This window comes from Triticum dicoccoides, chromosome 2B (assembly GCF_002162155.2).
Source record: "Triticum dicoccoides isolate Atlit2015 ecotype Zavitan chromosome 2B, WEW_v2.0, whole genome shotgun sequence".
Taxonomy (NCBI): domain Eukaryota; kingdom Viridiplantae; phylum Streptophyta; class Magnoliopsida; order Poales; family Poaceae; genus Triticum; species Triticum dicoccoides.
Window position 1 is genome coordinate 506414168 of NC_041383.1, and position 14137 is coordinate 506428304.

Consider the following 14137-nt stretch of genomic DNA (forward strand, 5'->3'; position numbering starts at 1 on the left):
CTGCTTGTTCTCGATCCGCATACATAAAGGAGGTCTTTGGATTAGAAGTGGTAATGTAAACGATAAGGAAATTAGATCACGCTGGTAACGGAAACGTGATGGATAAATCTATGTTCTGTTTGGTTGATGCCTATAAAGGAATCAAAGTTGTGGTGTCTGCTTCAGGGTCGTCATGACCAGTGGCTGCAATGGAAGGAGAGCAGACAAGGGACAGGAAAGAGAGTAGACAAGGGAGGAAGACGGAGGACTGGTGACAAAAGGAGGGAGGGAGCCTGCACCTTGCGGCGAACGGTCTGGCCGACGATGAGGGCGAGCTGGGGCTGCACAAATGGGGTGGCGACCAGGAGAAGATGTGCATCCGTGTTGGCATACGACAATCTATGGGCCACATGGCCCTTCTATGTTCGATACACAAAGGGCAGCAACAACCGCATAGCACACCAAGAGTTTACCCAGGTTCGGGCCGCTGTGACGCGTAAAACCTACTCCTGCTTTGGGGGATTGATGAGTTTGAGCCCTGCGTTTACAAGAGCTCAACCTTGTCGGTAGAGTGCTCGGGAGGTGCAGCTAGCTAATGTAAATGGGGAGGGTATCAACCCTTGTAAAGGTAGCAATGGGCCTTATTTTATAGATGAAAGGGGTCACCATAGTGGCAAAATAGTAATTATAGAGGGTACAACGCTATCATACCTAAGCTTGACGGTATAGGACAAAAGCATTAAATGCACCGTTAGGTGTCATTGCTGGGGTGAATACCGACAAGGGAGCGTTGCTCCACTTGTACCATCAGCCCAACTACCTCTTATTATCGCGACACGCCTTATGGACGGATGTCAATAAAGCCGGGCAACGAACTGCCACGTGCCCCGACAAGCTCTACCTAACTGCATGCGTGCTCGCCACCTGTCGGCACACTACTGACATACTACCGAGGTGGATCGTTGGAGGGAGCTTGTCGATCTTGAGCTAGCCGGCCCAAAGCTTGCCGTCCCGAAGCTTGCCGGCCTGGAGCTTGCGGGCAACTTGAGTCTTGATCTTCAATACTTCTTTAGTATTTCTCGATGACCACCTTGACGTCTTCTTCATGGTTTTTATCTATCAAGCTTTGAGTGCTTGAAATAAGTTCATCTTCTGCCAAGCCCTTCCCGACGGGAAGGCTACAATTGTGTGTGAATGGTTAGGGGTATGAATGCCTATATTCAATACAACGACAGTCCGGTTACTCACCAACCATCAGAGATGGGGGAGGTGGCTCGGAGGGGATCGAGGAGGCGGTGGCGCCGGACTCGAAGGGGATAGGGGTGGCGGGGACGCTGGTCGGGGAGTAGGGGATCGTGGGAAGAGGAGGTGCGTGTGATAATGCAACCCTTTCGCGGGGGGTGTGGGTGGTATCGATGGAGAGCTAGGCTCTAAGCGTTTACGGAGGCAGCCAATTACGTCCTACACATAACAAACACGGGTAACGTTTTGGTTCAAAGCGTAAACAGGTTACGACGATTTCTTTCCGAACAAACACCTCCAAAGGGTAACCAGAGTACATGTCACCCCAAACATGACCGTGATAATGTCGGGATTTCTGGATCACCGAGCGACCACTATCGGCGAAATAAACCGTCGCCGCTCCTTTATTAGAGTTTGTTCAACTTTACGATCAGAGACGAAAAGTCTTCACGCACGTGCATCTAAGGACCATCACACGAGAGGCGAGAGCTGCAGTTGTCGTTGCTGAAACCTTGACTTGGTCTCAAGCTTTGTTGTGAGCATGCCAACTTTTCTCCTAATTTGTTTGAATTTTAGGTTCTCTCCTAATTTTCTTAGGCTCACAAGTGTTGCTAGTCCGGGTTTTCATATCGGGTTTCCAATATTTTGTTAGCTAAGATACAACTCTACTATACTGCAGCACAACATTGTACCGCCACAAGCAGATGTGTATATTAGTTCTAACTAAAACCACGGGTTGTTTTATAAAGAAAAACTAAAACCATAAAAAGAAATGGCTGGGTGTCTCCCTATCCCTAGTGCAGTTGACTCTCCCTAAAGACTTCATAATAATTTACAGTTGCAAGTTGCAACTGTTTTCACGTTGCAACAGATTTGGAACCAAGATGTGACAAAGTACACGATCTGTATTGCAGCATAGTATGGACAAGGTTTATTAAGTGACGGGCACAAGGTATTACGCCGATCACTCGGACATCATCTACCATTCGCATGTCACGACATTAGTTTGACACTCCGCAGAAGCAGGTCACCCTCTGAATCGAAGCCAACGACCTTCAGTGATTCGATGAGAGGCCACTGTTACACTGTAGGCACGACGGCTACCTGCAGCTAGCTAGCCGCGCGTACGCCTTCAAGAGTAGAACTGGAACGTGGAGGTGTCCTGGATGATGCTCCTTAACCCGCCCATGGTGGAAACCAGCATCAGCAGCACCCCGACGACGATGCACCCCTGCAGCAAAACCAATTGTCAAACTATTGACAAAATATAACCTGAACCCTCTCTCTCAGTTCAGGTGTCGGAGTTTCGTCAGAAAAATCAGGTGTCCGGAAATGTGTACCCAATTGGCGAGCCACGACGCGCTGAACCTCAGAGGCTTCTTGATCTTCAGCCATAGGATGCAGGGGAGCTGCAGTAGCAAAAAAGTCATGGAAGCTCAGCCCATAAACACGTACAACATCGTGATCGGTGGTGAGGCAACGGGGCTTACGAAGAAGGAGGTGGGCGTGAATCCGAAGCCCCCGAAGAAGCCGAGGAGGTCGCCGAAGAACGGGAAAGTCACGGCGACGAACAGCGTGAACGCTGCAACGACACGATCGATCAGTTGGTGAACAGATTGATGTGTGTATGCATGTCGTTTCAACGATGTGATTGATTCTTACCGACGTAGGTTGATCGAGCCACCAGACGGAGCAGCAGCCCCGGTGGAACCCTGAACCTCGTGGTCAGAAACGTTTCCATGCTTTCGAATATTGGCATGGCGTATACCTGAAACGTTGCAGCGGTAGTTAAGTTGGTCACTGGTCAGTTCCATGTTTCAGCCACTGGTGGCTCAGTGCTGCAGTCAACGTTCCAAAAAAACAGGTTCCATGGTGCCAGATCTCTAAAGCTCATTAGTAACTCCATTGTGCCATATTCTGTGACCACTACAGAAGGCTTTCTAGGAAATGGAAGGTTTCTTTTGATGATTATTATGCTCTGACCACTTTATGTTTTTGTAGGTTCATGTCATCCAAGAGTACATGGCTTACCTGATAGCTCCCGACGACATGGATGACCACCATCATGTTGGCGGCGGCGACGAGCCAGGGCGGGCGCTCCAGCGCCACGAGCACGTTGTCGCTCACGTCCTGGCCGAACGTCCAGTACCCGATGAACGCCACGGGGAAGTAGCACGCGGCGGTGACCATGTAGGCGGCGACGGTGCCCTTCCACATGGGCACCTTGGACGGCTTGGTAGGCGTGGACGGGATGGTGGCCTGGATCTCCAGGACCACGCCGTGCCCGGCGAACGCGAAAGCCACCTGCCCCAGCGCGCTGCACACCCGGAACACCGAGTCCGCCGCCGTGCCGGCCTTGTACGCGTAGCTCACCCCGGCGACGGGGCCCTTGGCCAGGCACGCCGCCCACGATATGGTGGAGTAGCTGAGGGACATGACGGCGGCGGCGAGGGAGATGGCGGTGATGGAGTTGAGGTCGCGGAGCTGCGAGAGCAGGAACTGGGAGGAGCCGAAGATGCAAATCCAGTAGGACTGGTGCAGCCGCGTGCAGCCCGGGCACACAGACTCGGCGAACTTCTGCAGGCAGTTGCCGCCGGTGACCATGTAGACGACGTCGCAGCCGAGCTGCACGATGAGCTGCTGCGGCACCACCACCCACAGGCCCAGCCGCGGGCCCAGCGCGTGCACGCCCAGGTCACGGTACCGGTCGAAGCGCACGCCGGGCACGCACTCGTGGAGCTCGATCAGCAGCCGCAGCGTGTACAGCGTGATGCACCACGACACCAGCAGCGCCACTATCCCTGGCCCCCTGGACACGTACAATAACTGAATTTAGACGTACGTACCACTAGCTGTTAAGCGTTGGTTTGGATCACACGGACGCAAACCTACCATCCGAGGTGAGCCATGGCGTAGGGCAGGCTGAGCACGCCGGCGCCGACCATCGCGGTGACATTGTGGAACGTCACGTACCACCATTTGGCACGGCGGGCCGTGCCCTCGTTCTCACCGTCGACCACCTGATGATCAAGAAAGAAGAACCCCGGTTATGATGCATGCTAAAGTTTGATGATAGAGCGACACACATGCATGCAGGGCGATGGGCCCGTCAGATCATATTGACGCATCTAAGAAACTGCATGCAGGTGTCCAAATCACCGAGTCGGTAAGCACTACGCTCCCAGACCTTAGGAAGAACGACTGAAGGCGAGCCCATGGCCAGCAAGCTCCGCACCCACCGGCTCTGTCACTGAACATACGCAACTTGGGAGTGCAGAGGGGGTGTATTTATACCGGTACTAGCTTAACCAGTGAATGCTTGGCAGTATTAACATATGTTGGAAAAGAGCTCCAGAATTTCAGCGCTTGCAAGTTGCGACGGAGACGTAAAGTTTAATTAAGACGCGGATCATTACTCAGTAAGAATAATGATTAGGTGCCGAAACAAAAGGAGCGGCGTCGGTTCACCGGGGAATAATCAAGACTTATCCCGGTTTCAGAAGAGGCTAAGAGAATAACCAAAGGAATCTCGGTGCGTTCAATTTCGGGCTAAGTCGATGTACAGAAATCCGTAAAGCGAACATTTGATTTCTTGTGTGTTTTGTGAGATGATGATTCGATGTCCTGTCAGTGGGTTATTTGGCCATATTGCCCACGAGAGAAGCTTTTATGGCTGCTACACTCGAGTAAAGGCATTCTCGCCGTCTAGATCCACGGGGACTGTGGCCGTGGGCAATTTCCGTAGTGGCTAGCGACTTTGGTCGTACGATTTGTGGGTTTAGGTTAGGTACAAACACCTAAAGAGGAGGCACAACTGGAAGGAGCTTGGATATTGTTTTGGGGAGGGAGCCCCCCTTGTTTTTCCCATGCACTGCACAAAAGGTGGTAGTACATCATTTTCAAGCACGAGCAGCACATATTTGAAGTAGATCGTCACAAAAGATGCACATTTCCGCGACGGCAAAAACCCAAGCTTTGCTTACTAATGATGATCTGTTACTGTTGTACAGAAAAGTGGTCAGAAATTCGACGCTCTTACAGGGGGCGAACCCACGGGCAAACCCTATTTGGCGCTGCAGGCGCCGGTTACTACTGTTTCTGCAAACCGGCGCCTGCAGGCGCGTTAGCTGGGCCGGCCCATCTAGTTTTCCTTCACCGTATTTAAAACAGCAAAAACTAGATCGTCAAAAAAGATGCACATTTCCACGACGGCAAAAACCCAAGCTTTGCTTACTAATGATGATCTGTTACTGTTGTACAGAAAAGTGGTCAGAAATTCGACGCTCTTATAGGGGGCGAACCCACGGGCAAACCCTATTTGACGCTGCAGGCGCCGGTTACTACTGTTTCTGCAAACCGGCGCCTGCAGGCGCGTTAGCTGGGCCGGCCCATCTAGTTTTCCTTCTCTGTATTTAAAAAAGCAAAAACGAACTGCCGCGCTCCTCCTAATTCGAACCAGCGTCCCCCAAACGAAGTTAACCTGGAGCAACCACCACGCCACCCCAGCATGAGCTGGTAAAAGAAAACTTTCTTATTCTTTCATTCTTTCCTTTCCCTTTTTTCTTTTTCTTTTATTTCATTTTCCATTTTTCATTTTCGTATTCAGGTTTTATCTTTTTCTTCTGGTTCGTTGATTTGTTTCCAAATTCGCGAACTTTTCTTTTAATTCATTTAATCTTTTTAAATTTGATGAACTTATTTTTCAAATTTGTGAATTTTTTCCAAATCGATTAACTTTTTTTCATGGTGATATTTTTTGAAAATTTATCAACATATTTATAGCTTCGGTGATTTTTTTTTTGAAATGGATGAACTTTTTTTGTTTTCCTTTTTATTTTATCTTTATTTTCCTTCTTCCTCATTCGATGAATTGTCCGCAAATACGTGAACATTTTCTTCGAATCTATAAACTTTTTTTGGAGTTCGATAAAAAATTTCAATTTTTGATGAACTCAAATTGATGAACATTTTTTAATTTCGATGAACTTTTTTCAAATTCGATGAACTTTTTTCAACTTGGAAGCATTTTTTCGATTTTTCTTGAACTATTTTGTATTTCATGAACTTTTAAAAAAAATGAACTTCTTTGATCTGTGAACTTTTTTCAAACTCGTGAACTTTTTAAAATCCCGCGACTTTTCTGAAATTAGTGAACTTTTCCAAATTCCATGAACTTTTTTCAAATTTATGAACTTTTTACTCAAATCAGTGAACTTTTTCTAATTTTCGTGAGCTTTTTTGAATACGTGAACCTTTCCTTTTTAAAAACAAATTCGTAAACTTTTTCTTAATGTGTGAACTTTCAAATTTTGGGACAGGGCGGCGACAATTGTCCATAAGAACTTCGCGGTTATTCGGATCAGTAGGTCGTAGTTGATGTGCTGGTTAGTCGGGCGCGGGCAAGAACGCGCTGGTCAGGGTTCGATTCCTGCGCGCAATAATTTTTTCAGCGTTTTTTTGCTGCCACTGCGTGAACGCGGGCCGGCCCACCAGGGCGCTGCTGTGAGCCGGCGCTGAATGCGCGGATTAGGAGGTCCCGAACCCACGTGCAGTGCAGGTTGTGGGGGCGAATGCCCCCACTCGGTTTTTTCAGCTTACGTGTACCTGGCCTAGAATATACAGCGCTGCCCTGCTCAGCCCAAGGTATTTGCCCCCACTTACTTTTTTTCTCATGCTGTATGTTTAAAGCCCGTATTACATAGGTTATTAGCCCAGGGGCCCATCCAGAACGATCAGGTCAATCTCGATTCGCTAGAAACGTACTGAGGCCTTCCGGAGTTTCAGATGTGTTCGTCGCCTGTGCTCGCGTGACGCCTTGACGAGCCGAAACGGCCGCGCCGCCGCCGCTCTACGCTGCACATACACCTCGCCCCTCTAGCGATCAGCCTCCATCTGCACTGCGCACGCCGGCCGGCCGGCCTGCCACCCTCAAGGAAGAAGCCGTACTAATCAATTATTCAATCAAGATAAGCCCTAGGTTTAGCTCTCTTTTTTTCTTTCTAATTTCCCCGTTACTATTTTATTCTGATTTCCATGTCAAAAAGGTAGTGAATTGTATCAAATATCCGTGTGTACAAATTATAATATACAAATTGGTAATTAGGTTGATTGAATATAGGTTCCCCTAAGAATTCCATATGAATAAGTTTGAGCACATGGGAGTAAAATGAAATCTATAGTAATATTCTGCTTTCATGGTCTCAATTTATTTAACATTAAATATTTGGCATTGACAGAAAAGCTAATGGAGAGATGTTTATCTGTCAATGTTTATATGCTCTCTATATTCAAACATGTTCCATCTTCCTGCAGCTTGAAGGCTAGAAATCAGGACGTACCAACAAAAAGGAACGGCATAGTCAAGTTATTGTGCCTTAACTGGTTAGTTTACTTTTACTTCCGCAATGAACTTATCACAATTAATTAATTATGCGTGTGACCACATTATCTTGTAAGGAAATGTGTGAGCTTGCTTCTAACACACTATATGCATGCTTATGTGGTTGTTTTCTTTAATTATTTGGCCATTAGTTCGATAGATGGCTAGAAATCAGGGACGTACCAACAAAAAGGAACAGCATAGTCAAGTTATTGTGCTTAACTGGTTAGTTTACTTTTACTTTCGCAATGAACTTATCATAATTAATTAATTATGCCTGTGATGACATTGTCTTATAAGGAAGTGTGTGATTTTGCTTCTAACACACTATATGCATGCTTGTGCGGTTGTTTTTTAATTATTTAGCCATTTGTTCGATAGATGTTTTTGAAAAAAAAAGTATGTATATATCATTGCCCCCTCTCATTTTTCATCCTGGCTCCGCCCCTGCGCTCTTAGCTAACGAATGTTCGCTGGGTGCACTGGCGGAGCGTCGGCGGGACCAAGGAGGCCCAACCCCCCTCCATGAGAAATATTGCCAAGATAAGTTTGCCTAATGCTAAACTCTTTTGCTAATCTTCCTGCTTCACTAATCTCCCTAGCACTTTTGGCCCCCTCTTCAATTTGGTTCACACCCCGCCACTGGGTGGGTGGGTGGCATTTGCGAACCTTTCCCATGGCAGTTTTAGTTTTAGGGGGGTTACATTTTCACTAGCATGTCAATTTTTTGAAGAGAAGGCATTTAAAAAAAAGCGTCATCATTTGATGATCCTAGGGCGTTTACTGGGAGTTTTTTTCTCGGAGAACGTTTGCCAGTTAGCGTTACCATAGAAATTACAATTAACACAACAATATAGTTAAAAAACGACACAACTGCACCCTGATGTTCTGGCTCAACCGGCAGATGAGCAAAAACTGGGGTCACCAGAGGTTTGTATCTTCACCTTACCAACAATTCCCCATGTTGGCGAGGGAACCGCACCGAGGTCTAAAAAACTTAAGACCCTTGGGATGTATACACACAATCTGCCTATTAATTTCTCATCCTTGCTTTCCATGAACCACTTTCATAACTTAATCCATATTCGTGAGGTGGAAAACATCCCTCGTGCACATGTCCCCTCAGTCTGGGATATCCAGCGTGACACGGGGTCAAATGCAAAGAGGAAAGACGGTTGGGGTACCAACAACTATCATATTCTGCAGGCACTCCAGCACAATAGCATGTTGGTGCAGTCTATGATGAACCAGATATATCAGTTGACGGAGATGGTCGTGGAGCATATCAAAACTGAAGCCTGCGACAACAAGCCATCACCACCTTCAAAGGACCAAGCATGAGTAGGCTCCAGTATTGTTGAGATGTTAGATTGTTTGGATGTTTCATTGCATTTAACCGTCGGGATATGAAAAATAATGAAGTGTTATTTTTAGTTGATTTATCCATGCTACATGACTGCTAAATATGATCAATGACAATTTGATTTTCCCCTTATCTCTTATTTATCCCGACCAACATGCTATTTTTGCTTTCCCTTATCGCTACACCGGAAGAAGAATAGAAGATTCTTTTCACTTGCCTGTTTGTTCTCTCCCTATTCCATGTTTTATAGTATGGCGATTAAAGAGAATCTTCTATTCTTCTTTTGGTGTAGCGATAAGAGAAAGCAAAAATAGCATGTTGGTCGGCATAAATAAGAGATAAGGGAAAATCAAATTGTCATTGAGCATATTTAGCAGTCACGTAGTATGTATAAATCAACTGAAAATAACACTTTATTATTTTTCATATCCGGATGGCTACATGCGATGAAACATCCAAACAATCTAACATCTCAACAATACTGGAGCCTCCTCATGCTTGGTCCTTTGAAGGTGGTGGTGGCTTGTTGTCGCAGGCTTTAGTTTGGATATGCTTCACGGCCATCTCCATCAACTGATTTATCTGGTTCATCATAGACTGCACCAACATGCTATGGTGCTGGAGTGCCTTCAGATTCTGATAGTTGTTGGTACCCCAACCGTCTTTCCTCTCTGCATTTGACCCCATGTCACGCTGGATATCCCAGCCTGAGGGGCCATGTGCACGAGGGATGTTTTCCACCTCACGAATATGGATTAAGTTATGAAAATGATTCATGGAAAGCATGGATGGGAAGTTAATAGGCAGGTTGTGCGTATGCATCCCAAGGGTCTTAAGTTTTTTAGACCTCGGTGCGGTTCACTAGCCAACACGGAGATTTGTTGGTAAGGTGAAGATGCAAACCTCTGGTGACACCGGTTCTTGCTCATCTTCCGGTTGAGCCAGAACATTAGTTTCTTCCCGATCTTGATGTTGATCCTCGCCCCCCTCGTTGTTGCCGCCGTTTGAGCCCATAGCGCGAGAATGGGAGACGACTTTGACGGGTGTATGGCACACTGCCACGGCCGCCTCATTATCGGGCGCCGCTAACTCAAAAAATGAAGACATCTTGGCAACTCGTGTAGTACCAGACAGCGTCATGGACGGTACTGGATGCAGTGGCGGGACCTTACCCTGCTTTGGGCCATGGTAGGTGATGAGCTCCCCTTTTTCTCTTTCCTTTGCCCTCACAATTTTTTTATGTTCCTTTTTATTCTCAGATTGAAGTCAACGTGGCGTGATGCGTCGTAAGAATAAGATGTTTGCATGTTTTCAAATGATGAGTTGTTTCAGAATTGTTAGAATAATTTGGGCAACTGGCCCTTGTTTTTTTCTGTTTGAATTAGATTTGCTTGTTCTGAATTTTGCAGGCATGTGGTGTGTTGTAATTATCTTGGTCTTGTTTGTTTGCAGAGACACCTGGCGATGTATCATAATATGTCCTGCAAAATAAAGGAGCGCTGAGGATGATGGCTTTCATGTTGGTTTGGATGATGCTGGTTCGGTAGTGTGGCTTCTAATATGTCAGGTAAGATCTTGGGGTATCATATTCGCTGATTCTCCACATTGCAGGATTCGTCCTGTGTTCCGTTAGGTGTGATGTGTGTTGTCTGTGTGGATATGTTGTGGCCGCGGGCCATGCGTGTGCTTGTGACAGCCTGCTAGGTAATATTTATGGTCATGGTGCAGTATTCAAAATTTGGTGCTAGATCGTACGTCAATACTTCATATGATGTGGTGCAAATGTTAATTGGGAATTCAGTCGTCTTTTATCTAATATATATTTGCATATAAATGGTGCATCAAATAGCCTCATAAATCTGAAATGAATATATGTTACAGGAGCCTTACTCTTATATATAGTTGTCATGAGGTGAATGGGGTGTGATTATCATGATCATATGATATTATATAGGTACATACTATTTTTTTGTTTATATCTCTAGGATTTGTATTCATCGATTCTTGTTAGTAGTCATTTGTGACTAGAAATGTTTTTGAAATTTTGGGAAATTAGACATGATCATTCTGACAATGAATGAATAAAAACATATACTCAATCTTAGCGAGTCCATGGGCAATATAGTACCCATTTCTTGCCTGGCACACAGTTGGAAGGATATTTCCATCCTTGCCTTCCATTCTTTGCTACAGAAGCCATGAGTTGAGTTTTGATTTTGAATCTTGTCAAGTTCAGTTCAGATTTAATTATACTTCCTCTGTACTATTTTTGTTGTTAATATTAAAAAAATTGTCATGAGTTTTTGAAAGCCATGAGTGTTTTGGGATTGTTAAGGGTCGTCAACAAATATTTTATTATACACTTGTATAGGATTATTCAACACTAACACTTGTAACATTTTAACTCTTTATGATACCCATGTGGCAATGGGGAGAGAAACAATGAAATCCTTGTTGAGAGCCTACAATTCCTAAGAAGGTGGTTTTCTGGTTACCATGATTTTACATAGCATCACTCCTTATTACATAGATAGAGATGTTATTTATGTGTTTTCCACCAAAAGATTTTGAGATTGACACTGGTCAAGTTCCACTTTGTTGCTTCTTGTGTTATTATGTATACTAAGAAGTGAAATTTATTTTATGCATGTCTTACTTTTGAAATGGAGAGCCATTTGTTTGGCCTACAGAACAAGTGCATGAAATTGAGAGCCAGTTGTTTGGACTGCAACACAAGTGCATGATTATGTGTTTGAAATTCAAAGTGTAAGTGGTTAGAGGTGGAAGGAGTGATTTGAGAGCCGGATGCACCATTGAAAAATGTGTCGATCTTGGGTCCGAGAGGTGGAGAGGCAAAGATAATGAGTGGAGGAATAGAAGAAGAAGAATGTGGTCCTGAAAGAAGAAGATGAAGAGGAAGAGGAAGAGAGAGAGTAGTAGAGAGAAAGTGAGAGGGATTGAGGGGTCGATGCCGTTGATTGCCTAATGTTGCTGCTAATTATACCCGCTGATTATAAGGAGGTGTCATGGCAGTTTATATAGGGGTTGATTGCCTAAGGTTGTTGCTGATTACTGATTTTGTATAGTAATCGTTGATTGCTAGAGAGATAAAAATGTGTGTGTGCACTGATTGCGATAGCTATATGCCACTAGATGTGTATGTTGCTGCTGAAAATGTGTTGTTTTTGGTTATTTTTGAAAGATAAACATATGAATTTGATAACACAACTAAAAATGTAGGGTATTAAAAAGATGTACATATGGATTTGATAATTTCACAAGACCAATGAAATATAGGAGATATGAAGGTTAAGATACAAAATGGGGTGATGTTGGAATTAAAAGTTTAGGGGAGTCCCATATATAGTAATTTAGGGGAGCTGCTAGAGTTCCTCTTACTCCTATCCCCAATTGCTCTCATGTTCTGACCCCACCTAACTCTACCCATACGACATGCTTGGCATCCATGTCTGTCCCCGTAGCGTGCGACAAGAAGCGAGAGGGTCGGATGGATGGGGATCGAAGGAAGGGAATCCATGTCCATCCCTGTAGCGCGCGACAAGTAGCGAGAGAGGGCGGGATGTATGGGGATCAAAGGAAGGAAGAGAGAGGGGGGAGGGGTATCTTTACTATTAAAGGCGAGTCTGCGATAGTGATGGTACATTAGTATGTCGTTGTTTGTACACCCATCCCTCCCCTCGAGTTTTCCTTGTTCGTCCATCTGCCCTGAATCAAACAAGATCTTCCGAGGGAAAGGAAATTGTGATGCAATCTCTCATGTTAGTTCCCATAATGCATGTTTCTCCTACACGAGATCTGATTTGATTGCATGACTTTACTAGGTAAATCAAGCGTTGACTTACTAGATTTCATGGCGCCTCCTTGCATAACGTGCTATGCCTTCTCCCATTCTCCCGTGGGTGTCGCATCCCCATGCCGACGACCTTCCCCTGCATGTTCTGTCCCTATTTGGCGACACGTGGAGACATCACATGCCCCCAGCGTGAATTGGCCACCATACTCGAAGAAGGTGCGGCGTTGCGGTGAGCAGCAGGCCGTGTTGCCATGGAGGTCACCCTCGTCTACGATGGTTTGCACCCCTTAGCACCGGGATCAGCCTGGGGTGTTGTGGAGGGGGAGAAAGTGGGCGGGCGATGTCGTAGACAGTAGGGGACACGACAGTGAGAGAAAGGCGCGAGCTAAATGATGTGGCGTCGAAGGGAGGCGACAATGAGAAGTTGTGGTGGTCAGAGAAGGCCAGGGGAATGAGATGTGAGCGTTGTGTCGTGCCATGAGAGAGTGAGAGGGTGAATTGCTATTTTTAAGATAAGAAGAGAAGTGGCTTTGAGGAAAAGCGATTGTTTGTTATGAGAGAAACGTCAGAGAAACGTCACGTACTTTTTTATATAGTGAAAAACATCACAAACCCTAACAAGTCATTTCTGGAGAATAATTATTTAGAGGTGAGCCTATGTGTTATTAAAATTGGGATGCAACTCACTCTACTAAAAAGCACAATGCTACTCACTATATGCTATTAAAATTTGGATTCAACTCACTCTACTAAAGGCACTATGCGACTCACTCTAACTTAAAAACGGCCACCTGCTTGCATCTAAACCAATGAATATATATTGTATATGCTTATTTTTTTTATTTTAATATATGTTTATATGTTCACCTTTGTAGTTCAGAGGTAAAAAATGATGGCTTCAAATGATGCTTTGAAAATGTCAATCGACAAAGTCACTGATTGGACTGAAATCTAGAGGAGGGTCATCGTTGGATGGGAATGGGCAGGGGATTAACGGTTTTGAAGGCAGGGTACAAGAGATCTTAGGTGGCGGAGATGGTGGTGGTGTTTAGAGGGATGACTGACACATCATGTTACAGTGTTTTGTTTGCACCATCCATCCCCGAGCAATCATGGAAATAGAAGAAATTGCTGGAGCTGTGTTAGAAAGATCTATTTAGTGAAGAGATGAGGAATAATGTAGTTCATGACAGTCACTTTCATCGTCCACGTATTGTCAGCCTTGTCGGCACAGGAACACATAGAGTGAGGGGGTGCGTGGGGTGAGAGAGTGAGAGGGCTGGTTGTGGTGAGAGAGTAGTTGAGGTCAGAATAAGGCTGGGTGGGCGAGAATGGATTTTTGGAACCCGGGTGTATTGGA

General features: G+C 45.4%; 1 protein-coding gene and 1 long non-coding RNA gene across 2 annotated transcripts; one reads left to right on the forward strand and one right to left on the reverse strand.

Moving 5' to 3' along the window:
* Positions 1-2108: 2108 nt before the first annotated feature.
* LOC119364515 (lysine histidine transporter-like 6) lies at positions 2109-4475 on the reverse strand. Its single transcript, XM_037629995.1, has 7 exons — positions 4409-4475; positions 4114-4241; positions 3253-4030; positions 2884-2989; positions 2712-2803; positions 2562-2630; positions 2109-2452 (listed from the first exon to the last, which is right to left on the reverse strand). The coding sequence occupies exons 1-7, from the start codon at positions 4436-4438 to the stop codon at positions 2354-2356; spliced, it is 1302 nt and encodes a 433-aa protein (XP_037485892.1). The 5' UTR covers positions 4439-4475; the 3' UTR covers positions 2109-2353.
* A 2533-nt stretch (positions 4476-7008) lies between these two features.
* On the forward strand, positions 7009-12116 carry LOC119367912. The gene is made up of 3 exons (XR_005176468.1): positions 7009-7198; positions 7534-7602; positions 10416-12116. It is a non-coding gene; the product is annotated as an uncharacterized LOC119367912 (long non-coding RNA).
* Positions 12117-14137: the final 2021 nt, after the last annotated feature.